This window comes from Gopherus evgoodei, chromosome 9, assembly GCF_007399415.2.
Source record: "Gopherus evgoodei ecotype Sinaloan lineage chromosome 9, rGopEvg1_v1.p, whole genome shotgun sequence".
NCBI lineage: Eukaryota > Metazoa > Chordata > Testudines > Testudinidae > Gopherus > Gopherus evgoodei.
The window spans coordinates 1,770,777-1,791,193 of NC_044330.1; the positions used below are offsets into that span (position 1 = coordinate 1,770,777).

The window sequence follows — 20,417 nt, forward strand, 5'->3', positions numbered from 1 at the left end:
TGCCCTGAAGTGCAGTTCTGCTCTGAAGAGTGACAGTAAAGGAGAAACGTGCAGTTTCATGTTTATCTCAATGATTTCTGGACCAGATTTACTCTGTCTACATGTATAAAGGTGTCTCTTTCTAGATGTTGTTAGTCCCTGCAAACTTAACTTGGGGTCTGAGAGGCAAGCAATGTTCTTTCCTGCTTGTGCATAATCACCAGCAATAAAAATTATTCAGGAACTTCTGCCTTAGCTGTAAGTTTGGGAGAAACCTATTGATGTTTCAAATGGAGTCGCTGAGAATTGATTTTTGTCCCAGCAAGTGGAACTTGGTTAACAACGTTCCTGATGTATGAGGCAGAATAGAATCTGGTTCAGGACACTGCAGCTGTGCAGGCTCTGGAATAAGGGCTCAAAAGTGATTTGTCTCCCTGACGTCAGCAGATCTGATTCTGAATGCACACACAGAGCAATCTGTGGAGTAAAAATGTGCCACCGTAGAAGAGAGATGTATTTTAATTTATTTACTGGTTTTCTAGTAAACCTTTTTTAAATTAAACAGCATAAAGCAAAAATGTGGTGTTTCTCTGTAGATGGCATGTTCATAATTGTGATCAGCTAGCAAATATATTCTCACCCTCCTTCCCCCACTTTTTTTTCATTTCAGTTTCTTTACATGTCTTTGACCTTTCAATCTTTAGCAGAAAATATCTCACTGCATTGGCTATTCTGTTCAGTGCTAGCTATCTTTTTGTTCACCGGGCTATAATTGTTGGCTTAAATAGCTATAGTTATGTGGGTGTATTTGTTTTTACAGGGAAGGCCGTGCTGCTTTAATAACTTCCTTTTGCGTATTTAAGTTTATGGCTTTGTACAGCATTATCCAGTATTTCAGCGTTACCCTACTATATTCTGTGAGTATTTGACAATATAGCACTCAAACTTTATTAAATATATTTCAAAGGGTTTAAGATAAGCAAATTAACCTCTGGCTGGTGCAAATTAACGTACTGTCAATTTCTTTGGGAGCTTGATGATTATGGTAAGATTAATCGTGCCTTCGTTCTCTAGATAATATATATAATGGTCATCTAGAAATATTACAACTTTGCCTTTGATGACTAGATAACATTACCATGGTATTCACAGTATTTCATGTCCTTCTCAGTAGTTAGTATAAGGAATACAATGGTAACATTTTCTGTTTATTAAAGGCAATAAAAACCAAATCAGGTTATAACGGCTCTCAGAACTGCTGTGATGGAGGTATGTACCTAGAGAGAGCAATAATATACTAAAACCTAACAGACCGTGTAGAATGAAGCCCTGTTTTTCCATTGATTACCAGGCCATAGTATCAACAACTACCAAAGGAACAGTACTGTAAACAAAATGACATATCAGTAATGACATACGGCTTGAGAGAGAGCAACTGGAAGAGACTGAGTCGTGGGGAAGAAAATGGGTGTATTGTGGCAGAAATCTCTTAATTTAAAGGCCTTCGGTGGAAATTCCCTCCACTTTAATTGTTGTTGGTTAATTCACCTCTGTATCTTTAATTCAGAATACCAGTTAGTAGTAAGGGAGTTTTGGAGTGGCAGCTTTCGAGCCATTTGCTGTGTGATTAAATGAATGGGATTTTCTTGTGTAGAACTCTTGGGGAACTTCAAGGTTTAAGATCGCCTTTGTTTGCTGGGTGTAGGCAGCATTGTTATCTACTAATTTGGCCAAAAAAACAACTGACACTGAAAAGCTACCTAGAAATTGATTTGAATCTGCATGCTTTAGTGTCATACAGAACATTTCTACCACAGGGGTTGATCCTGCAAGGGGCATAGTACTCCTGACTGCCACAGAGTTCGGATACTCAGCTCATTACTGGATCAACCCATGGTTTATAAAGTTTCTGGGCAAGTATTCATACAAAATGAATTTTTTAAAAAAGCTATAAAATGTTTCTTACTGTGAAGAAATGAGTAATATTGCACTTGTGTTTTCTGTATAGATCCTGAGTAATTTAGGAGATTTCCAGTTTCTTTTCATCGATCTGGCAATCATTTTGGTTGTTGTCTTTACCAGTGAGTATTATGCTGAATTACTTTTGATGTTTTGTTTTATTAGCAATCAGCTGTTTAACTATGAAAAAAGAGCAAATTGTGCATCTCAAGCACATACTTTTTAGTATCTTGTTAAATATTCCTACTAACATCAATATGACTTTTGGTTTGGTAACTGTAAAGTTACCATCTCAAAAGTATGAATAAACCATATGATAAAGTCCCCAAGTTTCTGGCAGGTGTCCCACTGCATCTTTCTTCTACGGTTCTGCATGTAGCTATAGTACGGGAGGGAGATGGGGTTATTTAAAAAAAAACCTGAAGGTAAAAATCCCGTTGTTTCATGTTTTCAATCCCATTGTTCATGTCAGTGGTCTAAATTTACATTGTTAATTATGTCTGCCATGCAAGTAAGTATGTTCTTGGTTGTCCTTGTGCAGCCACAGGTCTCTTGTGGCCCTTGTCCTTTTTTGGGTGATTTCTACTTTCAGTCAGTAGTTACTGTTTCGTTGCCAGCTGTTCTCTCACTCTCTGTGCACCAGGGATAGGTAGGAGGGGGGATTGACCTTCCACCTCCCGTACCTGATACACGCCAGCAGGCAAGAACACAAGAACCTCCTTCTCTTCTCTCCTTCCCTTTCTATCCCAAGATAGCGATGCCACTTACGTCTGTCTCTCCTTAAGGGAATGTAGCAGAAAAGGGTGAACAAAACCGTGGGAATATCCCCCAAAGAGTGTATGAATTAGAAACTCTAATGCTAAAGTATTGCACTAAATCGGCGCGAGCTCAGGTATGTGACGACGTGCCACCACGCAAAGTTGATTAGCAGCCATGATGTCATGAATGCAGCTCTTGACAGTACAGTGAGGCTGAAATTTGACCAAAAGTGAGTAGGCGTTATTTAAAGAGTTAAGATTCTTTTAATCCAAAAGATCATGGTGCGATTACACTTTGTTGTTTACATTTTCACAGGTGGATTTTTTTCATGCACAAAGAGATTACATTGTCACTTGTGCTGCAGGCATATGTATTTATCCACACTTGAAAGCAAGCAGCGAATGATTAGCTCAGGGGATATTAACAGAAGAATTATTGCTCTTGAAATGGAGGTATACTGTCTGAAAACACAGACAGGGCACCTGTAATTGCTGCTGATTCTTACAGGTGCCATGAAGATGGGAAGCTCGGTCTACCTCTGCTGTTACTCCCCTGGGTGCCACAAGGCTGGGTTAGCCAATGGGAGGCTGGTTTTCACCATCTCTGTGGCAGCAGCCTATCGAGATGCTGCCTTGTACAAACTGATACACACACAGAACCACCAAAGCAACTTGAGACAATGCAAATATCTGAAAGTCACAAGTAGAACATTCTGAAGCTTTTCTAGGCTACGAGGTAGGGGTGAGAGTCCCCGGCTTGCAGACACATACTTGTACTAGCTCTCATCAAGCCTGTGTGAGTATAAATAGCTGAGTAATCATGGTGGCCCAGAGGCATGGCTGAACCATGCTGAGTGCTTACCCCTCCCAGTTTCAGGCGGCTACTACTTGTGCTACCATGGCTACTTATCCTCTTGCAAGTCCCAGGAGAGCTAGTGTGCTATGGTGCAGATGCAGGGAAATCACACTCAGAGGTAGGGTGACCAGATGAGAGGAAAGAAATATAGGGACACATTGGGGAGGGGGAGTCACTGGGGATCAACCCCCCACCCCCAAAATGGAGTACCGCGAAATATCGGCACAAATTGCATCCTGACCTAACATCGATCAGGACGCGGAACAAATGCCTAAATATTGGGATGGCCACGATTTTATTGGGACTTTTGGTCACCCTGCCCAGAGCTCCTAGTGTAGACATAGCCTCACTCCATAAAAGTTAAACAAAATAATACTGGGAAACGTGCAGATTATAAACTGTCCTTGATTTTCTTTCTCCCAATACAGTGAGTTTAAATCCTGCCTGGAAGGAGCTTGTTGCACAGAGGCCACCTTCAGGTCTCATCTCAGGTCAACTTCTCTGCTCAGTTCTGTCTCAGATTTTCACCTGCCTTGGTTTTCAAACCATAGGATTTATTTGGGTCAAACAGCAACCCTGGTATGAGCCCTGGACCACACAGGCAGAGTAAGTTGTACACGGGTAAATACAGAATATGGTAGCACTGATTAGGGGGAATGGTTTATAAATAATTTAATGCCCTTTGGTAACTAGGAAATTCCAAGGTGCATTTCGCATGGCAAATGGCTAATGTGCAGTTTTCCTTTCCGTGGAAGGAGAAAAGGCATCTGATTTCTTGGAATCAAACTACAGTGAGATTCTTGCCTTGAGTGGGCCTCAGCTTGCCCTGCCAGCTTCTGTCACAGAACTGGAGGTCTCCCTCTTTCCTGCTGCCTGTAAGACTCGTGGGGACCAGTAGGAAAAGGTGGGGTCATGTCAGATGATCAAGATATAGTGTGTGGAAGAATTGGCAAAAGGCTGGGTATGCTGCAAGGGAGGCAGAGAGTGAGAGATGATTTGCCCTCTAGGGGGAAGAGGAATAATCGTCTCATGCTCAGGAAGTTAGATCAGGGCCAGCGATGTAATAGGTTCATTTTTTCCGGGTTAGGAGGGTTAGTGAAGCGAGTGTTATGGGATTGGACTGCTAGAGGAAGTGAAGTACAGAAGAAGTTTCGCTGAGCTGCAGTACCACGATGTGTAACACTACGGAACCGTATTCTAAGGGTTGAAGATAATGTACTGGGGGAGTTCTGTGACTGCCTTATAAGGAATGGCTGCAAGGGCCACAAGAGACCATCAGAGATGGACTGTCAGTGTTTACATCACTGTCTGGAGGGTGGAAAAGAAGGGAAAGTAATAACCTTTGTATGATAGTTTTGTGTACTAAGAGCGAGTCTTAGCAATTACATCCAGTTGTTAATGTTAGTAGAAGTGGGGCCTGCACTGGATCCCTGAAGCTGAAGAGCCCTGAACTTCAGAGCAATTTTCAGATCCAAACTTCATGGGTTTTATGCTTATTTCAGCTCTGTATAATGAAGTTCTATCATCCTGTTATGAAGCAGCAGCAAACTGGGCTACAGGCTGTTATTTATACCTATCTCACTTCGTTTGTTTTTCAATTTGTAAAATTCACTTACTTAACAGGCAGTAGAACAATAAGTCCTATACAATTCGTATCACTAACTGACACAATGGAAGCCCAGAAGAATTCAGAACTCACGGTGCACAGAAGAAACTCCAGTTCATGACCTGTCACCACCTAACACAAAGGCCTTTCTGAATTACTTCATTACTCGTGGTAAAATGTCCAAAACATACCCACCATAACCTCTGTAGCAATTTATACTGGAATTATTTTCACAATAAAGACAAGGCTAAAACTTACTGTAATCTATTACTTTGAGTCCATGTTGAATGTTCTTCTGTGTTGCAGTGCCTGTAACTTATCAGCAGCCACAAACACCAGTTCCTCCCAACCTGAGAATGAAACTCTTCACGATGAGCACAATATCAAAAACTATGAAAACACAACGGTGTTTTTTATCTCCAGCTTCCAGTACCTCATAGTGGCAATTGTCTTTTCTAAAGGGAAGCCCTTTAGGCAGCCTTGCTACAAAAATGGTAAGTCTCTTCTCATTATATACAATTCTTCTGTATTTTTCTAAGTAAGAATCCCAAATTACAGTAGGCGTATTTTGTTCACTTAGCACATTTGTTCAGGCGCGTGTTGTGCTGCTTTTGCAGTAACAGATTTGCTGCTGCAAGAATGTGGGGTTCTTCTTCGAGTGATTGCTCACATCCATTCCAGTTAGGTGTGCGCGCCGCGCGTGCACGTTCGTCGGAAACTTTTTACCCTAGCAACTCCAGTGGGCCGGCAGGTCGCCCCCTGGAGTGGCGCCGCCATGGCGCCCAATATATATCCCTGCCGGCCCACCCGCTCCTCAGTTCCTTCTTACCGCCGTGTCGGTCGTTGGAACTGTGGAGCGCGGCATAGCTGTCCTCCACGTCCCTAGCTCTCCTAGTTTCTATCGCTTGTTTATCGCTTATCTCTAGTTCTATAGATAGTTGTTAATTAGTATTGTTAAGTAGATAGTTTAGTAAATAGCTGTTAAGTAGTTCCTGGCCGGGGGGCTTAGCCCTTCCCGGCACCGGGCGCCAGGCTCATGCCTGTTTCGCCAGGCTTCAAGCAGTGTGCGGCCTGCAAGAAGCCCATGCCTACCAGCGATCCCCACGAAGCGTGCCTGAAGTGCCTCGGGGAATCGCACAGATCTGACAAGTGCCGCATCTGTAAGGCTTTTAAGCCGAGGACAAAAAAGGAGAGGGATCAGAGGCTCCGAACTCTCCTAATGGAGGCGGCACTTGACCCGTCGACTTCGCAGACCGTGGTTTCGGCACCGGCACCGGATCGCTCCGGCACCGAGAAGACTCCTCGGCACCGACCTTCTCCGGCACCGGAATCAGTGCCTAGGCCGTCGAAGTCTAATACTCCGGCCAGGCAGACCCGGCTTGAACGCCCGGCCTCGACATCGGCCGCGGCGCCGCCGGCACCGTCAGCACCGTTGACTCCGGGCCCGGCGGGTCTGTTGAGTCCGGTGCCGCCGAGCTCCCCCATGAGATCTGGGGTTGAGATAATGGTCCCATCCACACCGGAGACCTTCGCCTCGGCTCGGGACCTTATTGCCCTGACGGAGCCTACTCGGCTGCCACCCCCGGTTCCTCCGGTGCGGGTCACGTCCAGAGGCAAGCCCATGATGTCGGCACCGCCCTCGGACAGTCGTTCGCCATCCAGGCCCCGACGTCTTGGGCGCTCCAGATCCCGACGCCGCTCGCAGTCCCGGCACCGCTCCCCTCAGCGGTACCGGTCGCACTCGCGGCACCGGTCGGCATCGAGACGGTCGCGGTCAGGCTCCAGTCGACACCGGCACCGCGACTCCAGGAGCAGGTCCCGACGCTACTCGCCGCACCGGTCGACCTCCCGGCACCGAGCTGGTGGCAGGTCCCGGTCCCGATCTCGCTCGACCTCCCGGCACCGAGCTGGTGGCAGGTCCCGGTCGATCTCCCGGCACCGAGCTGGTAGTAGGTCCCGGCACCGAAGCGGCGCCCGGCACTGTGACAGATCCCGGTCCCGAAGCAGCGCCCGGCACCGTGACAGATCCCGGTCCCGAAGCAGCGCCCGGCACCGTGACAGATCCCGGTCCCGATCCCGGCACCGTTATGACTCCCGGCACCGGTCCCCGGCACCGAGACGATCCTCCGTGCCGGCCCGCGCAGACCCGTACCATCCAGGGTCGGCCCCGCCGTGGCCCTCCAGGCAGCCGTCCGTGTCCTCCCAGACGGACAGCGGCTATGCGCTGGGCACCGACCGGCAGGCGGCGCTGTTTGCTGATCCGCCGCTGCAGGACCAAGGCCCCCCACAGTGGGGATTCTGGACACCCTGGGCGTACCATCAGGCCCAGGGCCCCCAGCAGCTCCCTGCTAGGCCGGCGACTGCGGAGCGTAGGGCCCCTGAAGCCTCTTTGTCTCGCCCCCCTCCCTCCCCGGAAGGGGACGAAGGGTCCAAACAGCAGGACTCCGCTGCGGCTCCGGAGACAGAGGCGAGGGCTGAGGAAGACCCTCAGTTGGACACTATTGTGCCTGGGGTCTCATCATCCTCCTCCCCGGATGAGGCGGTGGCGGGTACCTCCTCCAACAGTCCCCCCCCGCTGGATCTCAGGGCGCACCAGGACCTCCTCAGGCGATTGGCTCAAAACCTGAGTCTGCAGGCAGAGGAGGTCTCGGAGATAGAGGACCCAATTGTTACCATCCTCTCTTCCGATGCTCCCACCAGGGTCGCCCTGCCCTTTATACGGACCATTCAGGCCAATGCCAATACTATCTGGCAGTCCCCGGCCTCCATCCCTCCGACAGCGAAAGGAGTCGAGAGGAAGTACATGGCCCCTTCTAAGGGGTACGAATATTTACATGTTCACCCGACTCCCGGTTCACTGGTAGTGCAATCGGTGAACGATAGGGAGCGTCACGGCCAGGAGGCTCCGGCCCCCAAGTCCAGAGAAGCCAGGCGGATGGACCTCCTTGGCCGTAAGGTGTATTCGGCTGGGGCGCTGCAGCTCAGGGTCTCTAACCAACAGGCCCTGCTGAGCAGATACGCCTTTAACTCCTGGGTGGCAGTGGACAAATTTAAGGAGCTGCTGCCACAGGATGCTCGCCAAGAGTTCACGGCCATCTTGGACGAAGGCAAGAAGGTCGCGCGCACGGCCTTGCAAGCCTCCTTGGACGCTGCGGACTCGGCTGCCCGTACCCTCGCGTCAGGAGTTACGATGCGTCGCATCTCCTGGCTGCAGGTTTCCGGCCTTCCGCCAGAGCTCCAGCACACGATACAGGACCTTCCTTTCGAAGGCCAGGGCCTGTTTTCCGATAAGACAGACCCCAGACTTAAGAGTTTAAAGGACAACCGGGTCATTGCGCGGTCCCTCGGGATGCACACCCCCGTGACACAGCGTAGACCCTTTAGGCCGCAGCAACAGCAGCACCGTCGGCCGTTTTCCCAGTTCCGCCAGCGGCAGGACCCTTACAGGCGCCGCGGCAGGAACGGGAGGCGCAGGCAGTCGGGGAACCAAGGGGGGCAGAACCAAGGCTCCTCAAAACCCCCGCCTGGTCCTAAGCCTTCATTTTGAAGGTGCGCTCGAGGGCGCAGTAACAGTTTCCCCTACGGATCCTTCCCCTCCGTTTTCCAACCGCCTTTCATTTTTCCTCCCGGCGTGGTCCCAAATAACATCGGACCGCTGGGTCTTGAGCGTGGTGCAGACGGGGTACCGCCTGCAGTTTGTTTCGTTCCCTCCTTCCCGCCCTCCTTCCTCGTCCCTCTTCAGGGACCCCTCTCACGAGCAATTCCTTCGGCAGGAGGTGCGGACGCTCCTCAGCAAAGGAGCTATAGAGGCGGTTCCCGAAAACGAGAAAGGCAAGGGGTTTTATTCCCGCTATTTTCTGATCCCCAAGGCCAAGGGGGGCCTCAGGCCTATCCTCGACCTGCGAGAACTCAACAAATACCTCGTGAAGTTGAAGTTCCGCATGGTATCCCTGGGGACCATCATTCCATCCCTGGATCCGGGAGACTGGTACGCCGCCCTCGACATGCAGGACGCGTATTTCCACGTTGCCATTTGGCCACGCCACAGACGCTTCCTCCGCTTCGTTGTGGGGGCTCGTCATTATCAATTTGCGGTCCTCCCGTTTGGCCTGTCCACGGCCCCGAGGGTGTTTACAAAATGCATGGCAGTTGTCGTGGCGCATCTTCGGCGCAACCGTGTCCACGTGTTCCCTTATCTGGACGATTGGTTGATTCGGGGCACGTCGGAACAGCAGGTGTACAGCCATGTCCGCGTGATCACCGGCATGTTTGCGAGTCTGGGCCTCTTGATAAACACAGACAAGTCCACCCTGAGGCCCACTCAGAAGGTGGAATTTATCGGGGCCGTCCTGGACGCCACTGTGGGCAGGGCCTCGCTGCCTCGGCAGCGGTTCCAGACCATGGCGGCGATCGTTCAACGCTTGCGGTCAGCCCCGTTGACGTCAGTGAGGACATGTCTAACCCTGTTAGGCCACATGGCGGCGTGCACTTTTGTGACCGACTACGCTCGGCTCCGCATGAGGCCTCTCCAGCTGTGGCTTATCAGTCATTACAGACCAAGGCAACCGCTAGACATGTTAATCACAGTCCCCCAGAAGGTCTTAGATTCCCTCGGCTGGTGGGTGGACCAGTCCGTATTGTGTGCGGGTCTTCCCTTTCACCCGTCTCAGCCCTCGGTATCCCTGACAACGGATGCCTCAGATCTAGGCTGGGGGGCCCACCTAGGGACCCTGCGGACGCAGGGCCTATGGTCCCAGGAGGAGGTGGGGCTACATATCAACATGAGGGAGTTGAGAGCGGTCCGCCTTGCTTGCCAAACGTTTTGTCATCAGCTTCAGGGTCGTTGTGTAGCCGTGTTCACGGACAACACGACGACCATGTATTATATCAACAAGCAGGGCGGCACCAGGTCCTCCTCCCTGTGCCTCGAGGCGATACGACTCTGGGACTTTTGCGTAGCCCACTCCATTCACCTCAGGGCTTCCTTCCTTCCCGGAGTACGGAACACGCTGGCGGATCGATTGAGCAGATCCTTCCTGTCACACGAGTGGTCCCTTCGACCGGACGTCGCTCTCTCCATTTTCCGGAGGTGGGGTTATCCCCGGGTGGACCTCTTTGCGTCCAAGGGGAACAGGAAGTGCCAAGCGTTCTGCTCCTTTCAGGGCAGGGAGCCGGGGTCGATAGCGGATGCCTTCCTCATCCAGTGGTCGACCCACCTGTACTATGCGTTTCCTCCGTTCCCTCTGGTTCACAAGGTCCTCCTGAAGGTGCGCAGAGACAGGGCTCGTGTGATCATGGTGGCCCCGGCATGGCCCAGACAGCACTGGTACACCATGCTGCTAGACTTGGCCGTAGCCGACCCAGTTCCCCTGCCCCTTCATCCGGACCTGATTACCCAGGACCACGGGTCCCTCTGTCACCCAGACCTGCAGTCGCTGCACCTAGCGGCGTGGCTCCTGCGTGGCTAACTGGTTCCGAGCTGCGCTGCTCCACGCCTGTGAGAGAGGTGCTCTTGAGCAGCAGGAAACCATCCACAAGAGCCACATATTCGGCAAAATGGAAACGCTTCTCCTGTTGGTGCGTAGAGAGAAATCTCCGCCCTATGGAAGTTTCGGTATCCGAAATCTTAGATTATGTTTGGTCCCTCAAAGAACATGGTCTGGCCTTATCGTCGTTGCGAGTCCATCTGGCAGCTATCTCCACCTTTCACCCGGGTGCGGACGGTCGCTCCGTTTTTTCTCACCCGACGGTGTCGAGATTCCTTAAGGGGCTGGAACGGTTATTCCCTAACGTCCGTCCCCCTGCTCCAACCTGGGATCTTAACCTGGTGTTGTCCCGGCTCATGGGGCCCCCCTTTGAGCCGTTAGCTACTTGCTCCCTGCTTTACCTCTCTTGGAAGGCTGCCTTTCTAGTAGCTATCACCTCAGCTAGACGGGTGTCGGAACTCCGAGCCCTTGTGGTGGACCCCCCATACACGGTCTTCCACAAAGACAAGGTGCAGCTTAGACCACACCCTGCCTTTCTACCCAAGGTGGTCTCAGCCTTCCACGTCAACCAAGAGATTTTCCTCCCGGTTTTTTTCCCAAAACCTCACTCCTCAGGCAGGGAGCAGCAGCTCCACTCGCTGGATGTCCGTAGAGCTCTCGCGTTCTACATAGAGAGGACCAAACCCTTCCGCAATTCCCCCCAGCTTTTCGTGGCGGTAGCGGACCGTATGAAAGGGCTTCCTATCTCCTCCCAGAGGTTATCCTCGTGGGTTACGTCCTGTATCAGGACCTGTTATGACTTGGCCCATGTCCCTACGGGCCGTGTGACTGCGCATTCTACCAGGGCGCAGGCGTCGTCGCTGGCTTTCCTGGCCCGTGTGCCCATCCAGGAAATCTGTCGGGCAGCGACCTGGTCATCGGTCCACACCTTTGCTTCCCACTACGCCCTGGTCCAGCAGTCGAGAGAGGATGCGGCCTTCGGAACTGCAGTGCTCCATGCCGCGACTTCTCACTCCGACCCCACCGCCTAGGTATGGCTTGGGAGTCACCTAACTGGAATGGATGTGAGCAATCACTCGAAGAAGAAAAGACGGTTACTCACCTTTGTAACTGTTGTTCTTCGAGATGTGTTGCTCACATCCATTCCACACCCGCCCTCCTTCCCCACTGTCGGAGTCGCCGGCAAGAAGGAACTGAGGAGCGGGCGGGCCGGCAGGGATATATATTGGGCGCCATGGCGGCGCCACTCCAGGGGGCGACCTGCCGGCCCACTGGAGTTGCTAGGGTAAAAAGTTTCCGACGAACGTGCACGCGCGGCGCGCACACCTAACTGGAATGGATGTGAGCAACACATCTCGAAGAACAACAGTTACAAAGGTGAGTAACCGTCTTATTTGCTGCTGCAAGAATGTGGGGTTTCCCGAAGAGAAGAAGGAGGGGATAGTTTCTCAGGTGAAAAGAGACGGGGCAGTATTGTAGAATAGTCAAGATTTCCTCTGGGAATTTGGGAAGGTTAATGCAGAAATTCTCACATTCTACAAATTTTAACTTTTTTTTCCAAAGTAAGATGCATGAAATTTAAATGGTAAGCACTCTCTGGGAAAACCACCTAAATACAGTCATTACCACTATATTGAATGAAGTTTCTCTATTGACTCAATGATTTTGGTAGCAGAATACTCCTGCATTCCACTGCTGTTTTGTTTAAGACACGGGATAATAACATTTGTACCTTCTTAAATCTGTGTGCTTGGTGCATACACTAAATCTGCTTGCTAATATCCTTAAGATAGTTTTGTGTATTTAGAAATCTCACATGCAGATTTTTTAGATTTAGATTCAGTTGCTTTAATGTTTTTCAGAATTCTGAAAGATTCTGGTCTGTATTATGGGCCTCAAAACTTACTTTTTAAAAATGGTCATTTCTTGGGAGTGCAAAAAAGGGTAATCTAAAATCTGCAACTTTTTGTTGCTAGGGCAGTGGTTGATTTGAACTCCTGTAATTTAGTCATTTTGTATTTATCTGAAATTATATGTATGGTATATATTTGTTTTAGAAGATTAATGGAGGAAAATATATATATATATACACACACATACGCATGCACACACACAGATATACACATATGTGCATGCGTACTAACGTGAAATGAGGATTATATCCACCACTGCAGTGTGCTTTGAGATGTATATTCTGTTGTTGTGAAAGGGGAAGCCTTCTTGTAAGTTAAGTGTCACATAAGCTACATTGTTTTCATAAGTTAATGAGAATTAACCAGATGTTTAAGGTGGCTTTTTTGCATATACAATAAAAGCATTGCGGTATAATTTTACAGGAGAGAAATCCAAGACTGTTTCATGTAATATGTACTTGTATATGGTCTACCAATGCAAAATACATGTTGTGAACTGTTATTCAGGGGTTATTGTAATAGATATATATGCAAACACGAAGCGTGACAGTATGTTTAATGTTGTATTTCTCTTTTTCTTTTTACAGTTCTGTTTGTTATATCTGTGATAGTTATTTATATCTTCACATTATTCATCATGTTGTGTCCAGTTGAATCCATTGACAGGGTTCTTGAGGTAAGATTCAACAAGCAGGTACATAAACTTCATACCTCCTAAAATAAGTTAGCTGGCTTCTCTTCCAGTCTGAAGTTCCCATTGACTGGATTGACCCTTTGAAAGCTAGAGTTCAAATTTTACCAGAAGACAAGCTTAGTGAAACTCTGGCATATATCTATAGAGTTAAGTGAGAACCAAATATAAATTTAGTTTCACCATTTTTAAATTTTTATTTAAAAAAAAAATCCCTTTAGCTCTAACGAATGCAGAAGCAGCATGTGTTTAAAACCCTTAACAATTTCTCAGCAAGATACTGTAGAATGAGAGTGATACTACCGAATGCACTCTGCAGATAAGCATGATTTGCCCTCTCACAAAGAGTCGTGTTTAAGTAATAAAATAGGAGTTAAAATTCAAGGTTTACAACCAAGATTGTTTCAAATTTGCTTTATTTCATATGTACACATTTTTTTGTGTGTAACTATTCAATGCATGTAGTGGACATTGTTCACCTGTGACAACTTTGTCTTGCAGCTAGTTTGTGTACCATATCAGTGGCGTATAACAATTCTCATCATCATCATCATCAATGCAATTGTATCCGTCCTGGTAGAGGTAAGTAGCTCAGATTAACAAGTGGCCTTTTCCATGTAGCCTTTTCCTGGGCTACAAGTACATCCTGTATAAAATGCTGATGGAGTACGGTTATGTCTGTACTTCGAATATATTTTCAGGCAAGGTTAAGGCCACAAAGCTTAAAGTTTCATAATACAGATAATTAATATAATAAGAAATACGGTGAATAATTGAGTTAAGCATCGTTTTTTAATTCAATGTAATGTACAGCAGCAGTGAACTATGTTGAACACAGACTTCTGACTCTTGTTTTTTTAGTGTGTGTCACTGTCCTTATGTGATAGGGATCATAACTATTAACAGCATAAGGGACCATTAGATCCTCTAGTCTGACCTGTATATCACATTAAATTTCACCCAGTAAATTGAATTTGACTCAGACATATCTTCCAGAACAGCTTCAGTCTTGATTTGAAGAGATCAAGAGATGAAGAATCCCCCACTTCCATCGATAATTTGTTTCAATGGTTAATCATCCTCTGTTAAAAATGTGTCTCTAACTTCTACTTTGTACTGTTCTGGGTTCCGTTTCCAGCCATTGGCTCTTGTCTTGCCATTCACTACTAGAGTAAAGTCCTTTCATACCTGGTATTCCCACTCTCCCCTCCCCGAAGGTGTTTACACACTGTAATAGTCACCTCTCTTCTTTTTGATTAACTAAACAGATTGTGCTCTTTAAATATCTCATTGTAAAGCGTTTTCTTGAATCATCTTTGTGGCTCTTTTCTGCATCATCTTGTTTGTCCACTAAGACCCCTACATTCTTTAGATTTCATATCAGTTCAGTTCATGACACACGGAGTTTGAATTAATACCGCATTTTCCCCCTTAGCGTCTGCCCTTTGGGTTGTTGGATTAATACCCTGTCTGCCTCATTGGCCCCAGCTAGTGAGTGTCTGAGCAAGATGATGAGCTGCCTGTGAGATGCATGCTGGTTGCATTCATATAGCCCTGTCTCTCACTGGAATATGGCCTAGTCCACCACAAATCCGAACCTTCGGCTTCACGCCCGTTGCTCTGTCTATGGTTCATGTCCAATATTTTATGCCTTCCCTTGCTTTTGGGACTGGAAGGCTCTCCAAGAAGATAACTTGGACGTTCCTTCTCTTCAGCTCCCCTCCAAGATCCCAGAAGTTTTCCGTAATCTGTGAGATGCCATAGTATTGGAACCAATGGAGACTTGTCAGAAGATTTAATAACCCCACCCTTCTTGCACTTCATTTCATATTTTCGCACTGGGTTGACAGCACACCATCCTGCTCTCCTTGTGTTCTTTACTAAATTCAGTGTCCACTCTTCATTTGGAGTCACTGATGAGGATTGTTTGCCTTCTTGAGACAGGTGAAAAACCTGCCTTTGTAGCTGTTTGCTTCATAACGCAAGGATGCCCATGAGGGATGTCCCTTTTAGCTTTCTCTTCTCTTCCTCTGGAAACAGGTTCCTCTACAGTTGCTTCATTGAGTACCTGATACTGAATGAGTACTTTTAGCTGGGTTGAATTTCTGCTCTTTGTCCTGAATCATCAGCCCATTTCTTTGGTTTCTGTTCTCTCCAGTTCTCCTTTCACAGACTCCTCCCCTTGTCATGTCTGTGGTAATGATTTCCAAATGTGCTGTCAAAAAAGTGTTGAAACTTGTGCTTCCAGACCACACATTTTCTCCTGTAGTATGGCCACCAGCTTACATTCATGCACCAGAGATCTAGTTGGTCTTCTGACAGAAACGTAAGCATAGCATGTCTGAGGCAGGACACAGTTGTTCTCTTGTCCATATTTGCTACCTGGAGTAGAGCTACACCTCCAACAGAAAGAGCCAGACTCCCTCCAAAACTCACCAGCTTGCCACTCTTATTTGCCTACCTCAGGAGTTCACCTGGCAACTGACTACATACTAATCTTCACTGCTCAGCTCTACCCCGCTTTAACAGGGCAGGGTTAACCTCTCGGACACTTCTAACCCTGGAGCTGTTCAAAGACCACAGGGTTGCAGCCACACTGCCCTCGCTGCAACATAGACAGACCTGTCTCACCTAACCTGGTCAGGGTTCCACAGACCAGCCACGCAACCTTCCTAGAGAACAGACAGACCAGATGAACAGCTCACCAAGTCCCTCCGCCTTTGAGCACAGCATCCTCATCTGTGCCCTCGGAAACCCTGACCAGTTTGCTGCTCTGGTTCACCTATTAACTAACTTTGGACTATGATCAACACTGCTAAATAAATACCCAAAATATCAGACTAATCACAATGCAGAACATGATTTGAGAAAAGAATCTTAATTCAAAGCTTCCTTAGAACTTTCAGTGCTTACTGGAGATTCTTAAAATAGTAGTGTCAAAACTTGTTGTTTAAAAAAAAAATCCTATTTGTGTAAATGCAGTTGTCATACTTATTGCAATTAATGTAAAGCTCTTAAAACCCTTATTTAAGCACTTAAATACTGATGATGGTTTCTCTCTTAAATACTAATAAAAATGTTGTCAAATGAAAGCTGAGTTTAGTTCTGCACTGAGTTAATTATGCCTACATCACTGTTTCAGATTTTATTTTTATGTGCACACTAACAACAAATGATCATTAGTCTTTTTAATTCTTCCCACTCACTGCAATGTCTCACAGAATATCCTCCTTGACATGATCCTTTGGAAGGTTGTGTTCAGTCGAGACAAACAAGGAGAATATCGCCTCACCATACCCCAGCCACCTCAGGTTGGAGACCAGTATTTTTGCTGTCAATCATTCAACTGTATGCAGATTAGTTTAGTTTTTTACCATGCATTTCGTAGCGGTATATGGGTGTGTTTGTTTTCTGCCTGTATAAACCTGTTTTTAAAAAGTGTCTTATCATATTTCTGTAACTTTACAATTAAAAGGGAATTTAACAGAAGCATCTTTAAATATTATTGTAAACATGTCCTAAGCAGGTAAGTGTACATTAAGATGTTTAGTTTCACTTACAGGACTTGAGAAACAGTGTGAGACCTCTCTAATTTTTCCATTGACTTGTTTTCTCACTCCAAAATGACACACTTAGAATTTTAGAGACTAATGCATTCAGTGTCACCAATGTTCATTCCAGATACGTAATAGTAGTCTGCATGTCAGCAGATCAGTAGAGTGGGACTAGAAATGTTTTGATTCTCATGAAATCAGGGTTCTTAACTGTGGGTTTGAGCCAGCTCCCAATGAAATGAATTAAATTGACTTCAAAAGGTGTTGGTGTTGGGGAAAAAGGTGTGAGACCAGTAATTTATGGTACATACAAACAACAGGAAACAAAATGATAGACATAGTAAATTACTACTACTTTTTAAGCTGCTGTAGAAGGTGACGGTGTTGGCAGCTCTTCCACCTCAAGAGATAGTCAGCAAACTGCGTTTGGTACCACCCCGAGGCTACTGTCTATGGAAAATGCAATGTAGTAAAACACTGTTGGCTTGGTTATTACCTTTAACACCTTATAGTGTTTGTCTGCCTCTGGGCAGAGAGCCTGCACAAGGCCCAGCCGTTGCTTCAGTCAGAATTGAGCCCGATTTTAAGAACTGTTGTGATGCCTAGGGCTCGTGCTAGCATTGGGCACAGGGGAAAATCTAAGCCACGACGCATAAGAGCAATCACTTATATCCACCAAAATGGCAGTCATACCCAGTAAACACAGTAGACTGAGAAATGGGAGGAACCAAATATTTTGAGAATGATAGCAGTGTGTTTGTCTATTTATTCCAGTTAGTGGAGTAAAATTTCTAAGGTTCATGTATTGCCTATTTAGTATGCGGGGAGTGAGGAAGACTTTAAAAATAAATAAACACGGAGTGATTTATTCCGACAGACTAGCAGATTACTTCTATTTCACTGCTTTGCATACTTTTTAATAGCACACACGGTCAGATAGGCATGGTTAGTTTAAATTGCTTACTGCTTATTGTTGGTTGAATACCATTGAACAAACGTGTATATGTGTAAAATATTTAGACATTTTTTCACAAAACTTGGGCATCAGACAGACACAGTTACATCACAAAAAATGTTTTAAGGCCATTACTTCTCAATAATTTACTTTGGGAGTTGACTAGTTCCTCTGAACCAGTACAGTTATAGGCTGTACCAGGAACACTTTGAAATGTACATGAAAATGATTGCTGGTGCATGAGACCTAGATACTGTGATACCGAATCTTATTTTCTCCTCACATTTGTACCTTTTAAAATCTCATTGCTGCCACAATGCAGAAGAGGGGGTAGGCGATCCTATATATAGACTCTGCACCACACTGTCTTGATCCTGTATAATGACAACAATTTCTGAATCAGAAACTAAAACAATTCATAATGAAAGAGTACGTCTATGCTACGGGATTAGTCCGATTTTACATAAACCGGTTTTGTAAAACAGATTGTATAAAGTCAAGTGCACGCGGCCACACTAAGCATATCAATTGGACGGTGTGCATCCATGGCCCGAGGCTAGCATCGATTTCCGGAGCGTTGCACTGTGGGTAGCTATTCTGTAGCTATCCCATAGTTCCTGCAGTCTCCCCCACCCCTTGGAATTCTGGGTTGAGATCTCAGTGCCTGATGGGGCAAAAATCATTGTCGCGGGTGGTTCTGGGTAAATGTCGTCAGTCATTCCTTCCTCCAGGAAAACAACGGCAGACAATCATTTCGTGCCCTTTTTCCCTGGATTGCCCTGGCAGATGCCATAGCACGGCAACCATGGAGCCCGTTCAGCTTTTTTTTTTTTACTGTCACCATGTGTGTACTGGATGCTGCTGACAGAGGCGTTACTGCAGCGCTACACAGCAGCATTTGTTTGCTTTTGCATGATAGCAGAGACGGTTACCAGTCGTTCTGTACTGTCTGCTGCCATTATAAATTGGCGATGAGATGACTGTTATCTGTCCTTCTGTGCTGTCTGCTGCTATCACGGGTGCCCCTGGCTGAGGTCAGCCGGGGGCGCAAAGGCAAAAATGGGAATGACTCCCTGAGTCAATCCCTCCTTTATGGTTTCTAAAAATAGAGTTAGTCCTGCCTAGAATGTGGGGCAAGTGTACTAGAGAATCAGTGTATCAGAGAGCACAGCCGCTCCATGTCAGATCCCACAGAAATGATGAGCTGCATGCCATTTATGGGGGGTGCCCCTGCAACAACCCCACCCGTTGCTTCCCTCCTCCCCCAACCTTCCTGGGCTACCGTGGCAGTGTCCCCCCCATTTGTGTCATGAAGTAATAAAGAATGCAGGAATAAGAAACAATGACTTGTTATAGTGAGATAAAATGAGGGGGAGGCAGCCTCCCGGTGCTATGATAGTCCAGGCAGGACATTAAGCGGTGCAGGGGAGAGGAGCCCAGCATCCCGCTGCTATGATAGTCCAGGCAGGACAGAATCTTTTCTTTACACAGGAAAGGGAGGGGGGCTGATGGAGCTCAGCCCCCAGTTGCTATGATGAGGACGGTTACCAGCCGTTTTGTACCATCTACTGGGAATGACCAGGAATCATTCCTATTTTTACCCAGGCGCCCCCGGCCAGCCTTACCTGAGGCCAGCCAGGAGCACTCACGGGCTGATGACAAGGACGGCTACCAGTCCAACTGCACCATCTGCCACCGGGGGGGGAGAGGAGGGGAGCGGATACTGCTCTTCACTGCCGCAGCATCGCGTCTACCAGCAGCATTCAGTAGACATAGGGTGACATTGGAAGAAGTCAAGAAACGATTTATTTCCCTTCTCTTTCATGTGGGGGGAGGGAGGGAGTAAATTGACGAGCTATTCCCTGAACCACGCCGGACAATGTGTTTGAACCTATAGGCACTGGGAGCTCAGCCAAGAATGTAAATATTTTTCGGAGACTGCTGTGGACTGTGGGATAGCTGGAGTCCTCAGTACCCCCTCCTTCCCTCCATGAGCGTCCATTTGATTCTTTGGCTTTCTGTTACGCTTGTCACGCAGCACTGTGTAGCCTGGAGATTTTTTTCAAACGCTTTGGCATTTCGTCTTCTGTAACGGAGCTCTGGTCGAACAGATTTGTCTCCCCATACAGTGATCAGATCCAGTATCTCCCGTACGGTCCATGCTGGAGCTCTTTTTGGATTTGGGACTGCATTGCCACCCGTGTTGATCAGAGCTCCACGCTGGGCAAACAGGAAATGTAATTCAAAAGTTTGCGGGGCTTTTCCTGTTTACCTGGCCAGTCCATCAGTGTTCAGATTGCTGTCCAGAGCAGTCACAATGGTGCACTGTGGGACACCGCCCGGAGGCCAATACCGTTGATTTGCGGCCACACTAACCCTAATCCGATATGGTAATACCAATTTCAGCGCTACACCTCTCGTTGGGAAGGAGTACAGAAACCGATTTAAAGAGCCCTTTATATCAATATAAAGGGCCTCATAGTGTGGACGGGTGCGCCATTAAATCAGTTTAACACTGCTAAAATCGGTTTAAACGCATAGTGTAGACCAGGCCAAAGTCAGATTCGTTTCTGATGTCTCATTGTAAAATTTCTGATGTGGTTTTAAAGTATTTTGCTCTTAGCAGCCCAGTTTTCATATCTGTTCATTTCCCTGTCCCG

General features: G+C 47.3%; 1 protein-coding gene across 4 annotated transcripts in view; it reads left to right on the forward strand.

Moving 5' to 3' along the window:
• ATP13A3 (ATPase 13A3) overlaps window positions 1-20,417 on the forward strand; it is a 138,346-nt gene that overhangs the window by 113,421 nt on the left and 4,508 nt on the right. For 3 of the 4 annotated variants that reach the window (XM_030574798.1, XM_030574797.1, XM_030574799.1), the window contains 7 exons: window positions 800-896; window positions 1,988-2,060; window positions 3,981-4,158; window positions 5,465-5,652; window positions 13,145-13,233; window positions 13,750-13,830; window positions 16,470-16,559. In XM_030574798.1, the coding sequence (XP_030430658.1) occupies window positions 800-896; window positions 1,988-2,060; window positions 3,981-4,158; window positions 5,465-5,652; window positions 13,145-13,233; window positions 13,750-13,830; window positions 16,470-16,559 (796 nt within the window). Of the gene's footprint in view, window positions 1-799; window positions 897-1,987; window positions 2,061-2,723; window positions 3,292-3,980; window positions 4,159-5,464; window positions 5,653-13,144; window positions 13,234-13,749; window positions 13,831-16,469; window positions 16,560-20,417 lie in introns of those variants that run through there. The other variant, XM_030574800.1, reaches the window with a different exon arrangement.